General features: G+C 37.3%; 1 protein-coding gene and 1 non-coding gene across 2 annotated transcripts; both read left to right on the top strand.

Moving 5' to 3' along the window:
- The first annotated feature begins 3,730 nt into the window (after positions 1-3,730).
- On the top strand, positions 3,731-22,358 carry LOC149215498 (uncharacterized). Its single transcript, XM_089389742.1, has 5 exons — positions 3,731-3,969; positions 17,918-19,430; positions 19,765-21,096; positions 22,080-22,175; positions 22,263-22,358. The coding sequence occupies exons 1-5, from the start codon at positions 3,731-3,733 to the stop codon at positions 22,356-22,358; spliced, it is 3,276 nt and encodes a 1,091-aa protein (XP_089245868.1).
- On the top strand, positions 21,974-22,055 carry TRNAS-AGA (transfer RNA serine (anticodon AGA)). The gene has a single exon. It is a non-coding gene; the product is annotated as a tRNA-Ser (tRNA).
- Positions 22,359-24,161: the final 1,803 nt, after the last annotated feature.

Genomic DNA, 24,161 nt, shown 5'->3' with positions numbered 1-24,161 from the left:
AGGATTCCCTAATACCTCATTTGTCTGGGAAGAACACTGCACATGAGATGTGTCAGCTCTTCAAAATTTACTCTTGAATAAGAAAAAGAACTAGGTGTTGGTATTGGAGGATAAGTTGAAGTCCATCAAGATGATACAGGGTGAAGGAGTGACTTCATATCTGACTAGATTGTCTCAGGTCAAAGATGATATTGTTGTCGTCCATGTGACTATTTCAGATTCCAATATGGTGAGGATTTCTTTTAAAGGGTTCACCGAGGAATGGAAGCCCTTCATTAAAGGGTTGTTGCCAAAGAGAAGTTACCAGAATGGAATAGGCTGTGGGACAACTTCATTATGGAAGAGTTGCGAGATGAGGATCTTCATCCAAAGAAGAGGGCTTCAAAGGATGACATGACACTTGCCGCACGAATGAAGGGTAAGAAGAAGAAGGACTTGAGTAAATTCAAGTGCTTCAACTGTGGAGAGATGGGTCATTTTTTGTCGAGATGTTTGATGAAGAAGAAGGGAGTTGATAAGAAGAAGAAAGGGAAGCAGGTCGTCAGTGTTTCCAATTTTGCTGAGATAGATGCTCTCACCAGGAGGTTGGAGGAGGAGGAATTTGCTATGATCTCTCATTTCTCACAGGGTACTATCAATGAGGATGGATGGTACGTGGACAAGGGTGCGTCAAAACATATGACAAAGTCATATGAGGTGTTGGGTGACAAGAGTCAGAAGGAGATCCGAGGATCATGTGTTGTGCCATTTAGGATGGAGAGAGGACGAGTGATGCGAGTCTAGGATGTATTGTTTGTATCGAGACTCAGATATAGGGTGATTTCTGATCGAGAAGAAGGGGTTTGAGCTCTTGTTCCAGGATGGGAAGGCAAGACTCAGACCTAGAGGCTCTAGCTCCAATGGGATTGTGCTTGGAATTAGAGTGCATTGTCTATATAGGCTTACGGGTGAGCCTATGGATCATGTAAAGAACCAAGTGGAGCAGGTGCGAGTTCCAGAGAAGTAGTTGCAGGTGTAGGCTTCAACGGTATAGTACATCTTCCCATGAAGAAGTTCTAGGTTTGAGAGACTTAGAGGGATTCGAGTTCTAGTGGGAGCTTGTAGGTTCAGAGGGAGACTTTGCAACCCAAGAAGACTGCGTGGTCAATGGGAAGCAAGGGTGCTTCCACATCTAGAAAGAAGGAATCATGGAGGGACTGGAAAGTGATAAAGGAGAAGAAGAAGAAGCAAGATGCTTCTAGTGACAATGGCACTTCCGAGAGTGGCATAGTGCATGCTACATGGATTGTTGCAGTGGTGAGCACCAAGGGTTGGACGAGTGTTGCGAGTAGTGATGATGATGATGGGTTACTTCCTAGTCTTGGAAATATCTCCCTCGCTAAGAGGGAGTTTTGATTTTTGAGTAGCTTGTGAGGTACTTCAAGCCCTAGGGTTTGGAGTTTGGAGGGAAATGTGCCATAAGAGTCACTTGTGGGCTTGGAACCCATGCTTGGGGTTTTGCACCTACCATGATTTGGGCCAAAACCATGAAGCACTTTGGACATGTGATGGGATGATATGATAGAGGGCAGAAAGGAGAATCCAACGCTTTGAGAATCTTCGAATTTTGAGTTGTCCTTAGTAAGATATGAATTTTTGAAGTTGATGATTAATTTATGGACAATCAAGTCATGTAGGCTTGGTCCAAAAGTCACGTGTCTTCAACAAAATCATTGACCCTTATTATGTGTATAAATAGAAGGCATTTGAGGCTCATGTAGGGTATCCAAGGACATCAAATAACATGATACATCTATGAAATTAGGTTGTGCTCAAGGAGGACAAAGTGTGGACAATTAAGGGTTGTTTTGGGCTAGGTTTCTTCTTCATTGCAAGTCTGAATTAGTTGTTGGAGGAGGCCGCATTTCAGAGTGACGTGGAGGATTGTTTTTAGGTGTGGTTTGAGGAGAGCTTTCTCCCCTTGCTAGGCCGCAACACTAGTTGTCAAAGAATTGTAAGGCTGCAGGCCTCAACCTTCCAGTTCAGGATGGCCGAAGTTTTTGTAGTGATCACAACCAACCAAAGAAGGAACAGGGATCAATTATGGGATTGTTGAAGGTATGGTTTGAGCACTATCCCACAACAAATTGAACAACAAAGTGAGGAAGGGTGGCCACATTTAATAGAAGACTATTTTGTCAAGGTTGGAAGGGTTGTTACCTAGTGACAAGTTCCCTAACCAGGAGAAGAATTAAACAAATGTGAACAAACCTACCACAAGGTATGTATTGATAAATAATTTGTGTTGATTTGATGTTGGATCGTGTCCAAGTGTGGAAAGAATTGGAGCAGTTTGTGGGAGCCAATTTGAAGGCTTGATTTGGTGATTGGAAGCCTTCATAGGAGCAGATCTTGTAGTGAGTGGATTGGGTGCCATTGGTCTAGTGGAGGGTAGTGTGTTGGCCACCCAAAGTAGCCCTAGACAAGAAATCTTGAAGTGACAAAGAGAGTTGAAGGTTGGGTGAAGTTTGGTGCCTAATGTGCAGCACTTTGATGGACAAAAGTGATTGCTAGATTGGCAGATTGGAGCTTAAGAATTGGCCAGCCTATAGAGCAGATTGATGAGCCTGTGTTCATTGTAGCTAAAGAGACTTGCAGTAGTGATAGGTGGTAGCCTTCCTGGGGTTTGTATGTGTTGTGTTTTGAACAACTAAGGGGCAGCTAGAGAGCAGTGCGAAAGCAAAGGACCGATAGGACAAGATACGACATAGAAGTTGCAGCGAAGATTGTCATTGTATCTTGTATACCATAGACTATTGTATTATTAATATTGGTTTAGTATAACGAAGAATGGGTTGTACATTATTATACAATATTTTGTTAAAAATTGTGTATACTTGTGCATATGTGATTTACTTATTTATATTTTCCGTTGTGCAAAGTAGTTCTTGTTGAGATTCTTGGTTTGGTAGCATCGGAGATTCTAAGATTCTAACCTAGATTCAAGATCATGGAAATTTAACATGGTATCGGAGTGTGTCTGAGCTACTTTGGAATTTAGTGAATCAAAGTTGTGCACAACAAAGTACATCTTAAGAGAGAGTTGGTCACATTGTAGGTGACAATGTTGAAGTTGCAAGCTGGTATCCTGTATGAGGACAGGTTGGAAGGGTTGTCCAACTATAGCCCATGGAAGGAAAGGATCAAGTTGGTCTTGCAAGTCAACAAGATCTGAGAGTTTGCCGAGAAATCCATCAAGAAGCCAACTGAACCTGAGGAGCTGGAAGTGTATGAGGATTTGGATATGAGGTTGAGAATGATTATCCTTGATGGTATGAAGGATTCCCTAATACCTCATATGTCTGGGGAGAACACTGCACATGAAATGTGGATGGATCTTAAGAATTTGTTCTAGAATAAGAATGAGAATCGGGTCCTAGTATTGGAGGATAAGTTGAAGTCCACCAAGATGATATAAGGTGAAGGAGTCACTTTGTATCTTACGATATTATCTCAGTTCAAAGATGAGCTTGCTATCATCGGTGTGACTATTTCATATTCTAATATGGTGAGGATTGCTTTGAAAGGGTTCACTGAGGAATGGAAGCCCTTTATCTAAGGGATTATTGCCAGAGAGAAGTTTCCAGACTGGAATAGGTTGTGGGATGACTCCATTCAAGAAGAGTCGTGAGACGAGGATCTTCATCCAAAGAAGAGACCTTCAAAGGATGACATTACACTTGCAGCATGAATGAAGGGTAAGCAGAAGAAGGACTTGAGTAAAGTCAAGAGTTTCAACTGCGGCGAGATGGGTCATTTTTTGTCGAGATATCCGATGAAGAAGAAGGGAGATGACGAGAAGAAGAAAGGGAAGCAGGTCGCTGGTGTTGCCACTTATGTTAAGATAGATGCTCTCACTAAGAGGATGGAGGAGGAGGACTTTGCTAATAGCTCTCAATTCTTGCAGGGTACTATCAATGAGGATGGATGGTACGTGGATAGTGGTGAATCAAAACATATGACAGGGTCACAAGAGGTTTTTTCAGACTCTAGCTGAATGGGAATCAAAGTTGTACATGGTGTTAGGTGATAAGAGTCAGAAGGAGATCCGAGGATTGGGTGTTGTTCCATTCAGGACGGAGACAGGATGAGTGATGCAGGTCCAGGATGTATTGTTTGTTTCAGGACTTAGACATAGAGTGATTTCTGTCTCGATGATCAAGAAGAAGGGGTTTGAGGTCTTGTTCCAGGAAGGGAAGGCAAGACTCAAACCTAGAGGCTCTAGCTTCGATGGGATTGTGCTTGGAGTTAGAGTGCATGGTATATAATGGCTAATGGGAAAGCCTATGGATCATGGGAAGAAGCGGGTGGAGTAGGTGCAGGTTCTAGAGAAGTAGTTGTAGGTTTGGTCTTCAAAGGTATAGGTACAAGTTCCTGAGAAGAAGGTACAAGTTCCAGAGACTCAAAGGGAGTCAAGTTCTAGTGGGATCTTGCAGGTTTAGAGGGAGACTTTGCAGCCTAAGAAGAGTGTGTGGTCAGTGAGAAGCAAGGGTGCTTCCACATCTGGCAAGAAGGAATCATGGAGGGATTGGAAAGTGATACATGAGAAGAAGAAGAAGAAGGATGCTTCCAGTGACAGTGACACTTTTGAGAGAGGCATAGTTCATGCTACAGGGATTGTTGCAGTGGTGAGCGCCAAGAGTTGGGCGAGTGTTTAGAGTAGTGATGATGATGATGAGTTACTTCGTAGTCTTGGAGGTAACTCCCTCGCTAAGAGGGAGTGTTGATTTTTGAGTAGCTTGGGTTCGGGGTTCAACAAAGCACCACAAGAGTCACTTGTGGGCTTGGAACCCAAGCTTGGGGTTTTGCACCCATCGTGATTTGGGAAAAACCCATGGAGCACTTTAGACATGTGATGGGATGAGATGATAGAGGGCGGAAAGGAGAATCCAATGCTTTGAGAATCGTCGAATTCTGACTTGTCCTTAGTGAGATATGAATTTTTGAAGTTGATAAATAATTTATGGACAGTCGAGTCATGTAGGCTTGGTCCAAAAGTCATGTCTCTTCAAAAAATTCGTTGACCCTTCCTATCTGTATAAATAGAAGGAATGTGATGCTCATTTAGAGTATCCAAGTACATCAAAGAGCATTATACATACATGAAATTAGGTCGAGCTCAAGGAGAAAAAAGTGTGGAGAATTAAGGGTTGTTTTGGGCTAGGTTTCTTCTTCATTGTAGATCTGAATTAGTTGTTGGAGGAGGCCACATTTCAGAGTGATGTCGAGGATTATTTTTAGGTGCAGTCTGAGGAGAGATTTCTCCCCTTGCTAGACCATAGCACTTAACAATGGTAGGTGGCAACCCTCCTAGAGTCTCTATGTGTTGTCCTTTGAAGGACTAAGGGGCAGCTAGAGAGCAGTACATAAGCAAAGGACCAACAGGACAAGATACAACATAGAAGTTGTTGCAAAGATTGCCATTGTATCTTGTATACCATAGACTGTTGTAGTATTCAGATTGGTTTAATATAACAAAGATTGGGTTGTACATTATTGTACAATATTTTGTTAAAAAATGTGTATACTTGTGCATATGTGATTTACTACTTTCTATTTTCCATTGTGCAAGGTAGTTCTTGTTGAGATTCTTGGTTTGGTAGCGTCAGAAATTCTAAGATTCTAACCTAGACTCAAGATCGTGGAAATTCAGCAGGTACAGTGTATGCCTTGAAGAGAATTGAATTTAGTGATGAAGATGGAGAGGACATGAGAATGATAAGAGAAATCCAAATAGTAGGAAAAATTTGTCATAAAAAAATGGTTGAGCTATTAGAATCATAGGTGCAAAAAGAATGTGATTTCACTTTGTATGAGTATACGCCTAACGATAGCCTTGATGATGCCTTGCATGAGATAAAAACCTTCTCTAGAGTTGGTATGGGATACTTGTTATAAAATAGCCATTGCAATGGGTCATGCGATCTCATATCTTCATGGTGACTGCCAACATACCATCATGCATTTAGATATCAAGCCCAAGAACATACTATTGGATTTGAATATGGAACCCCACATTTATGACTTTAGGATTACCAAAATAATGAACACAAGATATTTGTTTACTAACTCTTCCATTAACAATGCTTTCAGTTACATGGGATCTTGTAGTACCATTTATTTGACACTTTTGCATGAATCTTAATTATGCTTTTCTTTTCTTTTCAATTGGAATTTCTAGTTGGTTATTTTCTCTATAGAATGCAGGCATTAAATTATTAAAAATCAAGAAAATGAATGGTTACAACTACATTTTCATGCTTTCAGAGTTGATAACAAGAAATAAGGAATTAGTAGATTCAAGTTTCATTGAGGGCATAAAAAATGTCAATTGGGTGAAGTTCATGTTTATGTTAATTATGAGAATTTGATGGTTGATGAAGGATTGTGAGATGAATTAACACAATTGTGAGTAAAAATAGAGATTGTGAGTACCATTTGAATCACACTAAAATGCATGGCTACAAAGGTAGAGGAAAGATATGAGTGGTATAAATTCTAAGGGATTTGGGGCATATGAGCCCAATATCAAGCAATTAAGTGCAAAAGCTAAAACCGTTTTAGCTAATCATTAGGAAATCATCCATTTTTAGAACGTATGTGACAAGTGTGTGAAGATAGAGTTGTGTGATCTTGGGCTAGTGTAGGTGTGACAACTCTTTTTGCTACCACTCTTGTAAATGTCATTATGAATTGTAGTTCATGTAAATAATGTTGAAATATAAATAATGATTGGCCTATAGGAGTGGACATAGATTCATAGGTCTAAGGAGGAGGATTTGTTTGTGCTGAGTGTAAACCCAAGCCACTTCATTTATTTTACCACCTATTTCCCTGATGAATTTATGGCCTTGCTAGTGCGAGGATTGAAGTCGTGTATGGGTCACTTGAGTGAAGGACGAGCACATATTGCCCCTATTCTTGTGGGACATGTTGAGGAAGTCAACACACAAGAGAGGGATAAGAGAAGGGATGTGAAGAAAAGAGGGGGGGGGGCAAAGAGAATGCAAGGAGATGGAGATATGCAGACAGAAAACATGAGAGAGATCGCAGAAGAGAATGGAAGGCATAGTGAATGTGGGAGCACGCAAAGGAGCATGGCATGAAGTGAAGACAAGAGAAAGGTAGATAGGACAATGATCCTTATGATTCTCGGTGTATGACCAATGATGTGTATTGGTTCTATGATGCGTTAGTGAAGTCTCAATCGAGAATTTGACTCATTACTACTAGTTGTCTTGACTAAGACCCTTTAAGTGCTTTCCTTGGGGCTGAACCACTTAGAGTTGGCTAAAGGGAGAAAACCATTGGGTGCTTGTTGGAAGGCCATTAACCTCTTAGCAGGTGGATACATGCTCTAGATTCTTGTAGTGCTTTGCAAGTGAAGACATGCTCTCTTATTCCTATAGTGCTTAGTAGGTGGAGATGTGCTCTTGATTCTTGTAGTTCTTAGCGAGTGGAGGCATTCTATGGATTCCTGTAGTGATCGCCTTGTAAATCTAGTTGTGAACCACCTTAGAATGAGATCATACTCCTGGAACTGAGTAGACCTTCACTATGCCTAGGGTGAATCCCTATAATCTATTTTGAGAGGCAGTAGAGTGACCATTGTTCTTACTGCTGGAGGCAGTTGTCAACCACCTAGATAGTGTACTCTCTCTCATCTTGTTGACTAGTATTGGTGTGAATTCTCTTGAGCACTTAACTCCTCAGACTCTAAATATAGCTAAGGGGTGGTCAGCGATAAGAAAGCTCGCAATGTAGTTTTCTTATGGTTGGGTGGAGAGTTGAAGTGTCTCCCTCAGCTAGAAGTCATTCAAGTTAATCAGATAAGTGTGCGTGTGTGTGTATGTGTCTATATATATATAGCACTGTGAATGATGAATGATGTTATGGTGTGTTATGACAATGTATGTATCACCATTGTTTATGGATGAATGTGTTATTCTTATATATCTATGATGCGATTCTTATGTGAATCATCTAAAGGTTATGAGGGGATTGGAGGCATCTATGTTTGTTGACAAGTTTATAAAGAGTAAAGTTATTTGCATGATCTTGTATGCTTGCTTAATACACTATGTTAAATTGTTACAATGGGTGACTTTCATTGGAATATCATGAATATCATGGATCTCTATGATCCAGGTAGATATTGGTGGCCTCTCGCCTATTTGAGTTGAACCCCCAACACCGTTTCCTATCAATTCCTTGTTTTTCACCACAAATTCCTATTTCAATAGTTTTCTATTTTTGGCAGTTTTTGGGTCCTGAACTTCCGAAGTCGTTTTGAGGCCATAACTAACATTTTTGGGGAAATGGGAACACGTAACTCAAAGACTAGGTTTCCAATCAAAAGTTGTTATCGCTGTATTAACATTTCTAATGAGCTATCGTGCATACCAAATGGAGATCGTATGCCAAAGTGATGACCCTGAGAAGTTGATGTTCCAACTAACCCCATCAGGGCCCATAAGCTTTTAGCTCTTCACCTCCTAGGGTTAGATTTTTGGATATTTAGGGTTTATCATTGTTTCTTCATGATAAAAAGGCCTCATAACCTCATTGTAACACAATTTAGAAGGCATGTAGCCATCACATCTCTTCTTAGAGATAAGCTACCATCACCTGAGCTATTTTGATTTCATTATGCATGTAAACAATTTTCAACATTTTTTATTTATTAATTGAAGTTCAATTTCATTGTACCTTGTGTTTTTATCTAAATCTGTATTTCATTTTGTTCTTTCAAATTCTAGATCACTATATTTGTTTAAGGCTATGATTATCTTTCTTGGTAAAGGACTAAGAATGATGCAATGTATGATATATTAGTAGATTTAATAGTCTTTGTTTGGGATCCATGGAATGTATGATGGCTAATTATAGTGAGTAAAATGTTTTGACTTTGGATAATGGTTTTATCTCTGTAAAATGGGTGTTCTAAGAAATGCCCTACTTCAAGGGAACCTCAAGTTGAATCCCTTGAATTTCTTAGAATTTCTAAGTAATGAGAAAATCAGATTTGTATGCGGATTTAGACGGATTATTGATAGGGCCATGTATCCAAACTAGATGCCCTTTTAGGTCTTACAGTCCGAGGCATCTATATAAGCGAAGTGGGTGGATGCACTATGGGTTTGGCAAATGAATCCGAGAGTCTAGAAGTCTCCCTAGTCACACCTCATGTATTTTTGGGAATGCACCAGATTTGAAAAAAATTGAATGTCTCATGGAGAAATGTGAGTGGTGATGTCCGATGAGGCCTTGCCTAAGTAGGTTCAAGAATTAAGTTGCCAGAGAGAGAATCTGGAGGATCTGAGACTTAGACACATGTCGCAAATGTTTGTCAGGGAAAATGTCGACGTGGGTGGATAAGTTATCTGAGATTCGGGAGATCCATGTGTTTACTAAGGGTGCACACATGCATGCACACTAGATATATCATATGGTTCGGATATGACATGGAAAAGAGTTAAAGCACAAAGTCATGGGAACTAAGAGACCCACGATGGGAGTTGAAATGGGAAGTTCCATGCTAACTAGAAAGGCAACATGGATGCTTCTAGGTTCCATGGTAGGCCTCGCGAAGGAGGAGTCCTAGAGTCCAAGCAATATAGGGGTCGAGAAATAATGCTCAATGAGAAATAGTGTGCACACGAAATTTTTCGTTGAGGTTGGATATAACATATAGCTACGCAAAAACTCTACATGGTTGGGTTTGGTGGGACCTATGGCCCTTATTCTATGTGGCCTCCACATGACAGTGTATTGTTGATGTGGCACCATGTGATTGGGGTCAAATTTTAATTGGGTATAACTTTCAATCCAAGAGTCATATTGAGGCAAATTTTATATCACCATAAAGCTTTTGATGAGTTGGACGTGACCATGATATCATAAATTAATTCTGCAGATTTTGATGGAGGATTTTTGTAACCCCATCTTCATGGTGAGACCATGAAAATTGGGTTAGTTAAAAGTAACACCTCCCACAACCCGAGAAGGTCCAAGGTGGTGGGAAGGAGAATTACAAGAAGCATAACATAAACAAGATGAAACTTGTGACTACATATTTTAGTTATTTCCAATTACAAAGTGTGTGTTCATAGGTAATTATTTGGATTATATGAAACCATTTGCATATGTTTTTTTATCCTTGCCTCCAAAATGGATTTACAATCTATTTTATTTGATTTTGAAATACTGATCAAAATTATAAACTTGTGTCTAAATTTTAACTATAGAATTTGGAAAATAATTAATTTTAATTATATTAGAATAATGTGTATCTTATAAATATGATATAAACCTTATCTGACTAAAACTTTTATGTTATTTTTCGTGGTATTGGATTTTTTTAAAATGGTGATTTCCATATGATTTTTCTAGCGTTGTAAAGGTAGGATTTACAAGTGGTTTCTACAACTATAGTTCTGCCCACTATTCTAGGTTATTCTTTTTCCTAGGAATTGGATAAAGGGAGTGAAGCAGAGGAGGAAACTAGGAAATATGTGTGGAGAAGCCATTGGCATCCGGTGTCTATAAATAAAGACGTAGACCACAGTAGGCACCACAAGAAAAACCTTCCATCCAAAATTGTTTTACTCATGCACCTTACCAGCTAGAACCATCTCCACATGTTTTCTATCCATACTAGTTTCTCAAGCTCCATAGGTAGTATGAAAAATTATGATATGCAGTCCTATATAAGCATGTTGTGAATGAGTTCGTTAACTATTAAGTTTTAATAAATTTATTTCTTCTTATTTCTCTCCATAGATCCTAATATGTGACAAGGTTTGTTTACATTTTGCAGAATATATTTTTTCCTTCACCAATGAATCAACCATTGTTGAAAACATTTATTCCATCTACACCACCACTCTTGAGAAATATAGATCAATGTCAACTTCCTTCTTTGAACCCTCAAATATATAGGGTTTGTAGTCTTTCTATTGATGCTCCTTCCCAAGTTAGAAACCTAGTTATGCTCATTTATGAGATCATGTTTGCATTTTTTTCACCATAATTTACTAATTTTTTTATGGTTTGGTTTGAAAGAGTTTCTCCTATTACAGTTGAAATACATTCCTACCAAATAGGAGCACTTGCATCTATCTTAGTTGGCAAATCCTAACATAGCCATTTGTAGTCCCCAATTTCATGTCTTGAGACCAATTTCTATACATGTGGTTGTTCCTTGAGGATTCATGCCAATTACAAACTCAACTCAATGCCAGCTACGCTGTGTGAAACCTCTAGCTCTACCCCAAAGTGATTTAACAAACCAAATGTAGTTTTTTATAGATCTAACCATAGCACCACCAACAATACAAAAATGTTGATACATCACATGTGGCTAGTAAGGTTTATTTGTTTTCTATATTCCCTAACTAGTAATAGCCATATTGATAAAGTTTAGTTGGTCTATAATTGACTATGGGTTTATGCCTTTGATTCCCATCCTCTTGGACTCCATGGTTATCAATTGGAATCGAAGTTGTAATTGGGACATTAATAATGATTTACACTGAAGAATTTGAAGTTCTTGGAGGGGTTCATGCAAATCCATCCAAACAACATGAAATAGTTGATAATTTCTATATTTAAAAAAGGGGTCTCTATTTGCAAAATTGAATTATTGTGATATGTCTGCAAATGTTGCATCTAAGTTGGTGCATCTCTACCAAGATTTGGACTCTAGCGACCATGCAAACACTCTTCAAATACATGGTTTTTTTACTATGTAAAGTCTTCTCTGGTTTATTTTTTGTGCATATCCTTTTTCATGCACTAAAATTCATTGTAACTTACAGGTGGCATTGACAATGAGTGACTAGGATGAAGCATTTTTTTGGCTTTTGTAACAACCCTTTTTACTACCCATTTTGTAAATGTCACTATGAATTGTAATTCATGCAAATAATCACTAGGCTAGAGGAGTGGACACAGATTCAAAGTTCTTAGGAGGAGTAGTTGTTTGGGAAGTGATTAAACCCATGCTACTTCATTATTCTGCTACCAATTCTATAAGTTTAATTGTCTTCATAGCAAGTAGGAGGTTGAGTATGGATTCCCTAAGGGAAGGATGAACCCCATACGACCTCTTTCCTCATAGGGCGTATTGGTGTGGTCAACACGCAAGAGCCAGGCAACTGGGTCAGCATCAAAAGAGGTCGACGAGAAGGAGAAGAGAGATACACAAGATGGTATGCCAAGTATGCTTGGATAAGCATACTAGAAACATAAGAGAGATTGCAAAAGAGAACGCAAGGTGCAAGAATTTAGGGGGCATGCAAAGGTGTGTGGAATGAAGGGAAGGCAAGAGGAGAGTAGGTGAAGACACTATGTGTTCTGGATTCCTGCAAGGTTTAACAGGTGGAAACACTATGTGATTTGGATTCCTATCATGTTTAGTAGGTGGAGACACTATGTGTTATGGATTCATGTAGGATTTAGTAGGTGGAACACTATGTGCTCTAGTTCCTTGTAGTATCTAGTAGGTGGAGACACTGTGTACTATGGACTCCTATAGTGTTTAGCAGATGGAGACACTGGGTGCTTGGGATTCCTGTGTGATTGGCTTACTGGTATTGGTGTGAATTCCCTTGAGCACTTAACTCTTCATGCTTTGAATCCAGCTTGAGGGTGGTCAGTTGTAGGAAAGATTGCAATGTATTTGGCCTATGGTTAGTGGAGAGTTGAAGTCCCTCCCTCAGTTTCTAGTCATTTGAGTTAATTAGATAAGTGTATTTACTTGTACATATGTTGTGTCATGAATTATGAATGACATTGTTCTGTTTTATGACAAAGTATGTATCAACATTGTTAATGGATGAATGTGTTATTCTCGTTTTTCTACAATTATGTGCTTTTGTGAATGTTCTCATGCTTATGAAGAATTGGTAGATCCATGTGGTTGTTGATACTTTCCTAAGTTGTAAAGCTATTTACATGGTCATGTATGAATGCTTGATGTGCTCAGCTACACTATTCCAGTGTGTGAATTCCATTAGTTGGTATGTTATGGAAATCATGGATCTGTGACTGTTTAGGAATCATGATTGTCTTTGCTAGTATTGCACTAAGAATAATGAAATATATGTTATATAAGTGGATCTGATAATGTTGTTTGGGATCCATGTTGTGGTTTAATATGAGGTTTTTATATGTGAATTTATAGGGTAGTTTCAGCTATGGCTTAGCTAGTGTTAGTGCATGATAGTAGGCATGTTGATGGGTTTGTTGATTGTATTATAGAGATCTATAATATTTGGAACGTTAGTGTTTGAATAGGGTTCCAATCCTGTGGAAATTGGTGTTTTGAGCAATACCAAGCTTCAAGGAAAGCTTTGGCTGAATCCCTTGAAGTTATTAGAATTCCTAAGTCTTAGTATGGCAGAGATCAAACTTATATCTGGGGTTGGATAAGGTATTGACAAGATTTTATATCTGATCTAGATGCACTTTAGGCCTAGCAAATGTGTCTGGGAATATGGCCATTTGGTTAGTTCACACATGCATTTTTAAGAATGCACTGGATTAGAAATAATATGGATATCTTGCAGAGCAAGTAAGAGGTAATATCCAGTGAGGGCCCCGCTTAAGTGGAATTAGATGTTATATCATCTGGTAAGTGAATTCAGGATTTGGGTGATTCGAGAGCTTCTGCATAATGAAAAATTATGTGGGGATGGATATGTTTCAATCCATATTTACATCTTGGTGGATGTATCCGAGGTGGGGCCTGACTTGGTGGAATTTTGCATGGGACGAAATTGGCATAAATTCGGATTTCATAGAATGTATAATATGTCTGAGGTGAGTCCAGTGTAGTGGATTAATCATGTGAGAACCAGACATCCTTTGGAGATGTGGCAATCTAGAGGTTTAGGGGTTTGGGATATTTTCCAAAGTGCAATTCCATGCACACTCGGATATCCCCTTAAACCAAATACAAAGGAAATCGTTGCATGGCACAAAAGGGTCGAATCTTATGGGACCCCTGAACTAAGATAAGGTGCAAGCGCCACGAGTGTGTGGTTGTAGCCGTGTGGACACCACATAACTCTTACAGGTGATGTGGTAGAGCCGAGTGGGAATATGTGGATGCCATGTGGCAGTGTCTTATTGATGTGGCAAGCATTAATTGGGTAAACTTTAAAAGGGCATAACTTTCAATCCAGGATCAGATCAAGATAAAATTTATACCATCGGAAAGCTATCAACGAGCTAAATGCGATGTTGTTGTCCAAAGTTAACTCCACAATATTTGGAGGAGGAGGATTTTTGTGGCCCCATCTTCATAGTGAGATCATGGAGGTCAAGTTAATTGAAAGTAACACCTCTCATAGCTTGGAATGTCCAAGGGGGTGGGAGAGAGTGTTACAACTTTGCTGCTCCTAAGCGAATGAAATAAGTGAGATTGATTATGATTATAATTTTTCCGATGGTGTTAGGTGTCATTTTTACACAATATGTGATTAGTGATTATTTTCATTTATTTTTTTCATTCAATTTGACATTGGAGTTTCAAGACTCTAAAGATAGTGTGTACACAAGTTGATTTTTTTAGCTTTAGAGTCATTTGCATTTTTCCAAGGACAATGTTCTTGTCAATTTCACTTCATTTCTTTGATTTAAATTTGTTTTCAAATTTAGTGTTTATCATGTTCTTTATATTGAAATTTAGCTTTAGAGTCATTTTCATTTTTCCGAGGACAATGTTCTTGTCAATTTCACTTCATTTCTTTGATTCAAATTTAGTGTTTATCATGTTCTTTATATTGAAATAACTCAGGGGAATCTGCTTGGAGCTAAAGGTGCCAAATGGATTTTATTTTAAAGTTGGTTGTATAGGCATCAAAGCATTTTTTGTTTTGATTATTTATTTATTAATTTTGCAAAATTATTTGTGATTGCTATTGCGCCTAGAGATACATTCTATAGCATAGTATGAAGGAGATGTGTAATCTCTTCCATGCTCAATCTCTAATTGACATGTAACCTTTTTAAAATCAAAAGGAAATATTCTCTAAATAAAAAACAATGTCAACTATAATAAAAAAAATAAAAATGAATATACATATGTGGTTAGTTTTAATTAAAATAATTATAAAACATCAATAATTTCACTCTTTGTGTGCCAGCTCCATTATGTTACTGACATAACAACCCACTCTGAAGGAGATGGTAAAAATGTTTCACTCTCACTTTCAATATAATTTTATATCAACTAAAATAATTAAAAGTAAATAATTTCTTATATATTTACTTTTAATTATAAGAAATTGTAGCCCACGGGGCTTTGGATTGACGGTGAATGGGTGCACTGTTAAGGCATTCCTTGTGATAGGTCACTGGTTCAAATCCCCCGTGGGTACTTAGGTTAGTCTTAACTAGAAAAAAAAAATTATAAGAAAATGTATATTTCTTTTTTTAAAATATTTCAATAAAGAAATAAAATAAAATCTGAATATCTATGTTCACTAATATATTTCAATATCCATATCACATTGATGTATAAATATAAAGAAGAAAGTCATTTTTTTTAATGTTAATCATAATAAAATATTTCAATGCTCAAATAGTAATTGAAACTAAGACATTGAATTACTTTTTAATAAGAAGATGAGTAATATATTTGATTATTAATATGAGATCGATATTTGACATTTAAAAAATATTATTAGTGAAAGAGACATCTGGCCGGAGGGAAAGCACGCGCCCTTACGGACCACTAGTGGGTTGTTCAAGGTGGCGTGATTTTCCTTGAATAACGGTGACGAGTCAGCCTGCATTCGCGGTTAGCAGCAAAGATGGTTGTCCTCACTGTTGGTTTGACAATTGAATTATGGTAGGTTTTCCCACTGTGTAAAAAAAAATACTTTAATATGCAAGGTTAATAATATTGACTAGTATTTAAAAACATATTAAAAACAAAACAAACATTTTAATGTAGACAATGTAGTTAATAATTAAAATATTTCAATGTCAACTATGTATATATGGTTAAAAGAACTATGTACATGTTACAAAAAGTAATTGAAAAAAAATAAAAAATATTTTATAGTTAAAACATTTAAAGTAGTTTACTACTCTATGAAAGTTGTGTAATTTACATAAATCAACTGTTTAGAGAGAATTTTCAAAGAGTTATATCCATTTATGCATTCAAAAGTGTAGATTAAACAATAAAAAATTAAGCATGTTGTATATATATAGATAGAATCAATGTGAATCCATCTTAACCACCTATGCCTAGAGGGATCAAATCTTTTAAATAGTTTTTCAAGTTTTTCATTCCCTCTCGCATTTGCTAGATTGGTGGTTTAGATGGACCTACAAGAAGTTTACACCTCAAGGGATTTGATCCTTCTCGGTGTTTGCTAGATCGGTGCTTAAGATGGATCTACAAGAGGTTTGCACCTCAAAGGATTTGATCTCTCTTGGCATTTGCTAGATCGGATATCTCTTGGCATTTGCTAGATCATTGGTTAAGATGGATCTATACTAGTATATCTCCAGTTTGGATTACTTAATAATCCAGGGCTTTTGGTCCAACCAAAGTCTGGTTTTTTAGAGCCCCTGCAACATTGTACTTATCCATATAAATATGAGAAAGAGTTGTATATAAGAAAGTTGTAAGTAGATTGAAGACTTCATCATACAAAGGTCTTAATGTTAAACTATGTGTCTATATCCCTATAAATATGAGAAGTTGTATATAAGAAATTTGTAAGTAAATTGAAGACTTCATCTTGTAAAAGTCTTAATGTTAAAAGAAATATTTTGATGTTAAGATACTTCTATTATGCCTCCTAAATTTAAAAGACAACTATGTGAAACACCATAAAACAAAAAATTCCCATAAAATATTCTTATTGTCACTTCACATTTTCTAAGAAAAATAGCTTTTATCTACACATATAGATACACATTTAGAATATTTTCAACCTTAACAATGGATTTTGGGATTAGTGTCCCTTTATTCAAGAACTTTATATTCAAGTAAGCCCTACTCCCAATACTAACTAGGAAAAAAAGTAGTGCTTTAATCTTTATCTTGAAAGTCTCTTTAAAGTCTCTTTTTAAAGATTTCTTTGAAACATCTTTTACCTTTCAGAGATCATAGATCTCTATTAAGTTAATTTGAGGAAGAATGTTTATTTCTATTCAAGAACTTTAGATTCAGGTAATCCCTGCTCCCAATACTAAATAGAAAAGTAATACTTTGATCTTATTTTGAAAGTCTCATTTTTGCTACACTATATTATGAAGCTCTCTTTGAAACATCTTACCTTTCGAAGCACTCCTTTCTATATAAATATGAACATTTAACCCGAGTTTGCTGACAGTAACAACACTAACTTAACCTTATGAAATTCTTCTTCCAAATTTTAAATGATTCAATTTAGTAACATACATTTAAAATGCAAAATATATCCCTAAAGATGTCTTTAAATATTTAAAATAATTATGAAAGTGAAAACACATCTTCCAAATTGGAGAAATAAGCGACATCCATCATCAGTTCACAATTTTATACATTTTGAATATCAAAAAGAGAGAATTTATTTATAATATTTATCATACATGAAAGTTTGATTGACCGTCTGGGATCTCCTTTTGTTACAAATATTCCCAGTTTCATATCTGATCATCGTCCTATATCAATTAAATGGAATATGGTGGGTCATAGGTGGGGTTATCCATTTAAATTTAATAGGGTCTGGCTGGAGGATGAGAAATTTAATTTGATCATTAAAGATTATTGGTCATCTCACTCATTTTCTGATTCTTCCAGGAAGTCATAATCATTTATTGACCGCTTGAAGGGCCTAAGATCTTGTGTCAAACGTTGGCAATGGAGTAGGGTGATTTCCAACAGAAAAGAACTCAAGAAGATTAACAAAGAATTGGGAGTTTTATCTGATCAGCTTATTTCATATAATTTTTCAGCTGATTTGAGGGCTAAGATTAGGGACCTGGAGAGAAAAAAACAGCACTTGTTGGCTATTGAGGAGGCTTCTTGGCGGCTTAAGAGCAGAGCCATTTGGCTCACAGAAGGGGATAGGAATACTAAATTTTTTCATAGGTATGCAAACAAGAGGAGAGATATAAATTCCATATGGGAGATACAAGATGAGAAGGGTGCCTCAGTTTACTCTCAGGAAGACATATCTAGAGAGGCTATTAAATATTTTCAACAGGCATATAGCAGTAAGGGGGGATGTGAATTTCCAGATATTTTATGGGGCATTGAGCCATATCCCACTATGTTTAATGAGGAGCAGAATGATCTTCTCTTTGCCCCGGTCACCGAGTCAGAACTCTTGGCCATTATGAAATCTTTTCAAAAAGATAAGAGCCTGGGTCCTGACGGTTGGACCATTGATTTTTTCATCCATTTCTTTGATATTATGAAAACTGATCTTTTGAATATGGTGGAGGAATCTAGGACAAAGGGCTCTATTCCTCATTCAATTACATCTACTTATATTGCCTTAATTCCTAAAAAGAAGCTATCCCTCTCATTCAGGGATTTTAGGCCCATCTCTCTCTGTAATACCATTTACAAGATAATTTCTAAAATTATTGCAGTTAGGATGAGAAATATGCTCTCTATGTACATTTCTCCTGATCAACATGGCTTCCTGAAGGATAGGAACATTATTGAGGTTGTTGCCATTACTCAGGAGGGTCTGCACTCTATGCACATGAGGAAGGTGGAGGCTGCCTTTCTAAAAATTGATCTCAAAAAAGCTTACGATTGCATAGATTGGGGTTTCCTCAGATGCCTTCTCATCAAAATAGGCATTAATATTAATTGTTTGAATTGGATCATGGCTTGTGTAATTGATGTCAATTATGTTGTTCTGGTAAATGGTATCCCTTCATCCTTTTTCCAGGCAGCCAGGGGTCTGCGGCAGGGATGTTCATTGTCCCCACTCCTTTTTATTTTAGTAATGGATTCGCTCAGTCTCCACATTAGGAGGGCCATCAGTGATAAGGCTTATAAGCCGATGGTAATCTGCAGAAATATCTCTTTCTCTCATAATCTATTTGTAGATGATATCTTATTGGCGGCCATGTTATGCTGTGTTTCTTGGGACTGTCTGCACTCTATCATGATGAAATTTCAGAAAGCTACAGGACTTTGTATTAATGAGGATAAATCATCTTTTTACATGAAGGATATAAACTCTGAGATGGCTATGTATCTCTACAATCTTTTTCATATCCAGGTGTCTCCCCTCCATGAGGGTTTGAAATACCTTGGCTTTCATCTCAAGCCTGTCGGTTACTCCCAGCAGATTGGTCTTGGATTCATGAAAGATTCATCAAGAGTATTGCAGGTTGGGAATACAAATGCCTCTCTCTGGCAGGTAGATATATATTATCTCAATCGGTCCTGGTTCAGTTATTAGTTTATTGGGCACATCTTTTTTATATCCCTGCTAAGATCATCTAGAAATTGAATCGGAGCATGGCTAATTTCATTTGGGGTGCTAACAGGCATCATAGAAAATTCCATTTGTCTAAGATTGTGAACCTTTCTCGGCCTAAAGCCCTTGGGGGGTGGGGTATTATGAACATAAGCTTATTTAATTCTGCTCTTCTTTGCAAATCTCTATGGAAAGCAATTTTCGGGACCAGCACTTGGAGTAACATAATCAAGGCTAAGTATTTGCATAACAGAGATATTCTTTTTTGGTATAGACTGGGTTCATTTGGTCCCCTAAAGGCTTTGCCATTTGGCATAGTTTACATAGGATAAAAGGTTTTTTTCTTAAGAATCTGGCATGGAATCTACAATCGGGCAGAAAGATCTTAATTGGTTTAGATCCATTGGTGGGTGAGCCTCCAGATTTCGATTTTCCTCATCAGCTACTTCTCCAGCTTCAGAATAGGGGTATCTTTTATTGGGATCAGGTTATTGATAAATGGGTGGGCTCTATTCCCATTTGGAAGTCAGCTGAATTGATTGGTCTATATGGAACTCAGTCTTCTCAATGGAACAAGATAATATCTTATATGCATCGTAGGGGTTTCTTCAAATCAGCAGAGGAAGATCATCTTTTATGGAATGGTCCTAAAGGGAGATCAGCTGTTTGTGTTAAAGACGCCTATCTCATGTTTCAGATGGAGTTCCCTACTCCTCTAGACAATATTTTCCCTACTGTTTTCTGGAAAGCACACTGCCCTACTAAAGTGATATTATTTTCATGGTTGGTCTTTAACAATAAGAATTTGACGTGGGACAATTTACAAAAAAGAAATTGGCATGGGCCAGCTATTTGTCCCATATGCAAAGCAAATGAGGAATCAAACTATCATATATTTTTGGTCTGTCCTCTTGCTATTAAGATATGGAAAACAGTGGTTGATCTTTTTGGACTGAATAGGATATCATTCTCATCTATTAGAGAGGCTTTTCATTGGTGGAGCAAAATGAGACCGGATGGGAGGCCTATTCCGTTGATCACTATTTGGTCCATTTGGAAATGGAGAAATAGGGCTCTGTTTCAAGATAGGAAGGTGATTTTTGCTCTTATTATAGACTCTATCATATCTCTCCTTCCTTCAAGCAAGGATCCACAGAATCACCATCCTGCCAAGGATCATATAGGTCGCTCTATGGACCTTTCCGTTCTTCCCCGCGCATACTTTGATGGGGCTGCCTCGAATGGAATTTGTGCTTGTGGAGTTTTCATTATTCCATGCGTGGATCAGTGTATCAAAATCTTATGGAATGGTGGCAAGGGATCGAACAACAAAGCGGAAGCTATGGCATTAGCTGGTCTCCTTTGTTTTTGTGACTTCCTTGGTATTCCGGGTCTGCATATTTTTGGTGACTCCAAGCTGATCATTGATCATGTGAAATCTGTTCATCACATTCAGAATATCAATCTCTTGGGGTGGCTGGAAAGAATTTTATCTATATGGCATGCTCACCATGATTACTCTATTCAACACATTGGAAGGTCTTACAACATGGAAGCAGATGCTCTGTCTAAAGAAGGTCTTTCCTCTTCAAGTCAATACTGGCAGGTATACATCACTGTTGGAGGAATTCAATACAATATTCAAGAGTTTCGCCTTCCTGGTACATAGCATGCACATTTCTCTCCACATTTCTGGTACGTTGAATGCACTTTTTTGTTCTATTAATATGAATCTCCATATTAGGTACGTAGCTTATCCTGTAAATATATTTTCCTCTTGGCTCCATCTTATTACTATCATCTTCTCCTATTCTGATGGTTTTATTATGCAGCACATCCTTAAAATATTTTGTAATGTCTAGAGACTGTACTCTGTCATATACTGTTCTGATTGGGAGCTATATCATCCTACTGTCTTGCTTCTCGGATCTTATAAGTCTTATCTCAAGATTCTTCATGAGCTATTTGAGATCCCACATACTATCTGCCATAGGATGTATATTCTCTCAACTTATATGAATATAATACAGCCTTTTTTTCTTACTGCAAAAACACCACCATCCGCTTAATTACGTTGTTGACATGAATAATCGAGCAATCAGCTTATGTTCATACTTTTCAAAACGTTTGCAAGTAACAGCAATGAGTTAAAAGCAAAGACGGGAGAGCGTATACAATATTCTTCTGCAAATGGCTGCAAAGCATCATACTTTTGGGAATAATAAATAAGGAACGAATTGTAAGCCAGAAATAATATTCTTCATACATTTGGTATCAATAAGCAGCGAATTTTGTTCATGCCGGGAAACAACAAAAACCTCCAGAGTTACCCGCCTGCTAGGGGTCGAACCTACCGACTTCGTGGTTGAGAAACAGACGCTTTATTCACTGAGCTACAGGCCCTTCTAATAATTTGTATATGTTGATACAGAGACGCCTTGTTTTGTGTCTCCTAATAAAAATTAAATGAATGTGACATCGAAGTGGACGTGCCGGAGTGGTTATCGGGCATGACTAGAAATCATGTGGGCTCTGCCCGCGCAGGTTCGAATCCTGCCGTCCACGTTAGTTTCTCTTTGATACATGCAGAGAGTATTTGTCCTTGCAGGTTCGAATCCTGCCACTGACATGCAAGTATTTTCTCTGGCGTTGAATTTTAAACTTGCTGTAGAAGTTCCCTTGCAGGTTCGAATTCCAGCCACTGACATGCGATTATTTTCTATGGTGTTGGATTTTAAAGTATTTAAACTTGCTGTAGAATTTCCCTTGCAGGTTCGATTTCCTGCCACTGACATGCGAGTATTTTCTCTGGTGTTGGATTTTAAACTCGCTGTAGAATTTACTAAAATAAATAAAGGAATCACTTAATATACTTTTTGATTAATGTCTAAAATAATGAAATTACTTAATATGTTTTTTTATCAATTTCCACCGAGAGATGCAGAGAGTATGTTCTCTTGCAGGTTCGAATCCTGCCACTGACAGGCGAGTATTTTCTCTGTTGTTGGATTTTAAACTCGCTGTAGAATTTACTAAAATAAATAAAGGAATCACTTAATATAATTTTTTATTAATTTCTAAATAATGGAATTACTTAATATGTTTTTTGATTAATTTCCGCTGAGAGATGCAGAGAGTATGTTCTCTTGCAGGTTCGAATCCTGCCACTGACGTGCGTATTTTCTCTGTTATTGGATTTTTAAACTTGCTGAAGAAATTACTTTGCTAATTTTGATTAATTTCTAAATATAGGAATGAATTAATATGCTTTTTGATTAATTTCCACTGAGAGATGCAGAGAGTATGTTCTCTTGCAGGTTCGAATCCTGGCACTGACGTGCCTATTTTCTCTGTTATTGGATTTCCAAACTTGCTGAAGAAATTACTTAAATAAATAAAGGAATTACTTAATATGTTTTTTGATTAATATGTTATTGGATTGTTTGAATAGAGGGTTTTTCACATTTTAATTTTTTTGGTGTTACAGATCATAGATTCTTCTAGTCCATAATATTTTAGGAATTGTTCAATGACTATGTTTCACTATGTAGCTCATGAGAATTTGCTATTATTTTAAAATTTTTGATTTTTTTCTCATTACTTACTAGTATAGATCCATCTTAATCACGGATCTAGCAAGTCTTTAGAGGAATCAAAATTTTTGAGGTGCATACTTCTTTTAGAGTGCGAAACGTGAAAAAATGTTTACACCACAAGAGATTTAATCCCTCTTCACACTTGATTGATCCATGGTTAAGATGGATCTATACTAGCTTGGAGTAGGAAATCTAGGTCTAACCACCTAGATAATAAATGTTTACACCACAAGAGATTTAATCCCTCTCCACACTTGATAGATCCATGGTTAAGATGGATCTATACTAGCTTGGAGTAGTTTTAGAAATCTAGGTCTAACCACCTAGATATTAAACAAGTCTAAGCTCCGTAGAACAAAACAACAATAGAAAAAAAAGAATTATATATCTATTATATTATGTGCAAGAGGATTCCCGATATATATAGTAATGGAAGATGCCCGGTGGTAGCAAAAGATAATTATTTGTGTAGTTAGAGATACCAATATAAATTTACAATTAACAATAATTGGTTGTATTGAAAAATGGGACAATAACCAAACACTAACATTCCACCTTAAGCTAAACTGTGAAAAATGGGTCTTGGCAACTAGGTCTATTAAGGTATCTATGTACAAACTCTCATAAGTGAAGAAAAGGATACAAACTCGTAGATAAAACCCTTTTGCAAAAGAGAGAAAAAAGCTAGTGTTGAAAAAGACATTGGAGCTAAAATTGAAGTCTCAGAAGGATGTTTTGAATGGAAAGAGCAAGATACCTATGGATGTTGAAACCTCCATTAAGGAAGTACGAGCAAAACTTTGAAGAGGAGAACCGAGTAAACTCAATGAACCTGGTTGAATTGTGAAGCCAAGGAGGTTCAGTTGCAGAGGCATGAAAATGGTAAACATGACAACCACCACATAAATTCTTTAGAAAAATAGGTGTTAGTGATGAACTAGAACAAGGGCTTTCAATATAAGCAACCATCATCAACCATTGAATGAGAAATGAGGCCTCGCAATGAGGTGTGTAGAGGCTGAAAGATCCAAAGAATAAATATGGTCAAAACTCTAACGAGGGCTAGGTAACCCCA

This window comes from Pinus tabuliformis, chromosome 1_1 (genome assembly GCF_031772625.1).
Source record: "Pinus tabuliformis cultivar Carrire ecotype Pingquan chromosome 1_1, CPIR1, whole genome shotgun sequence".
NCBI lineage: Eukaryota > Viridiplantae > Streptophyta > Pinopsida > Pinales > Pinaceae > Pinus > Pinus tabuliformis.
Note: the sequence above shows the minus strand (reverse complement) of the source record. Positions and strands in the feature narration are given on the sequence as shown.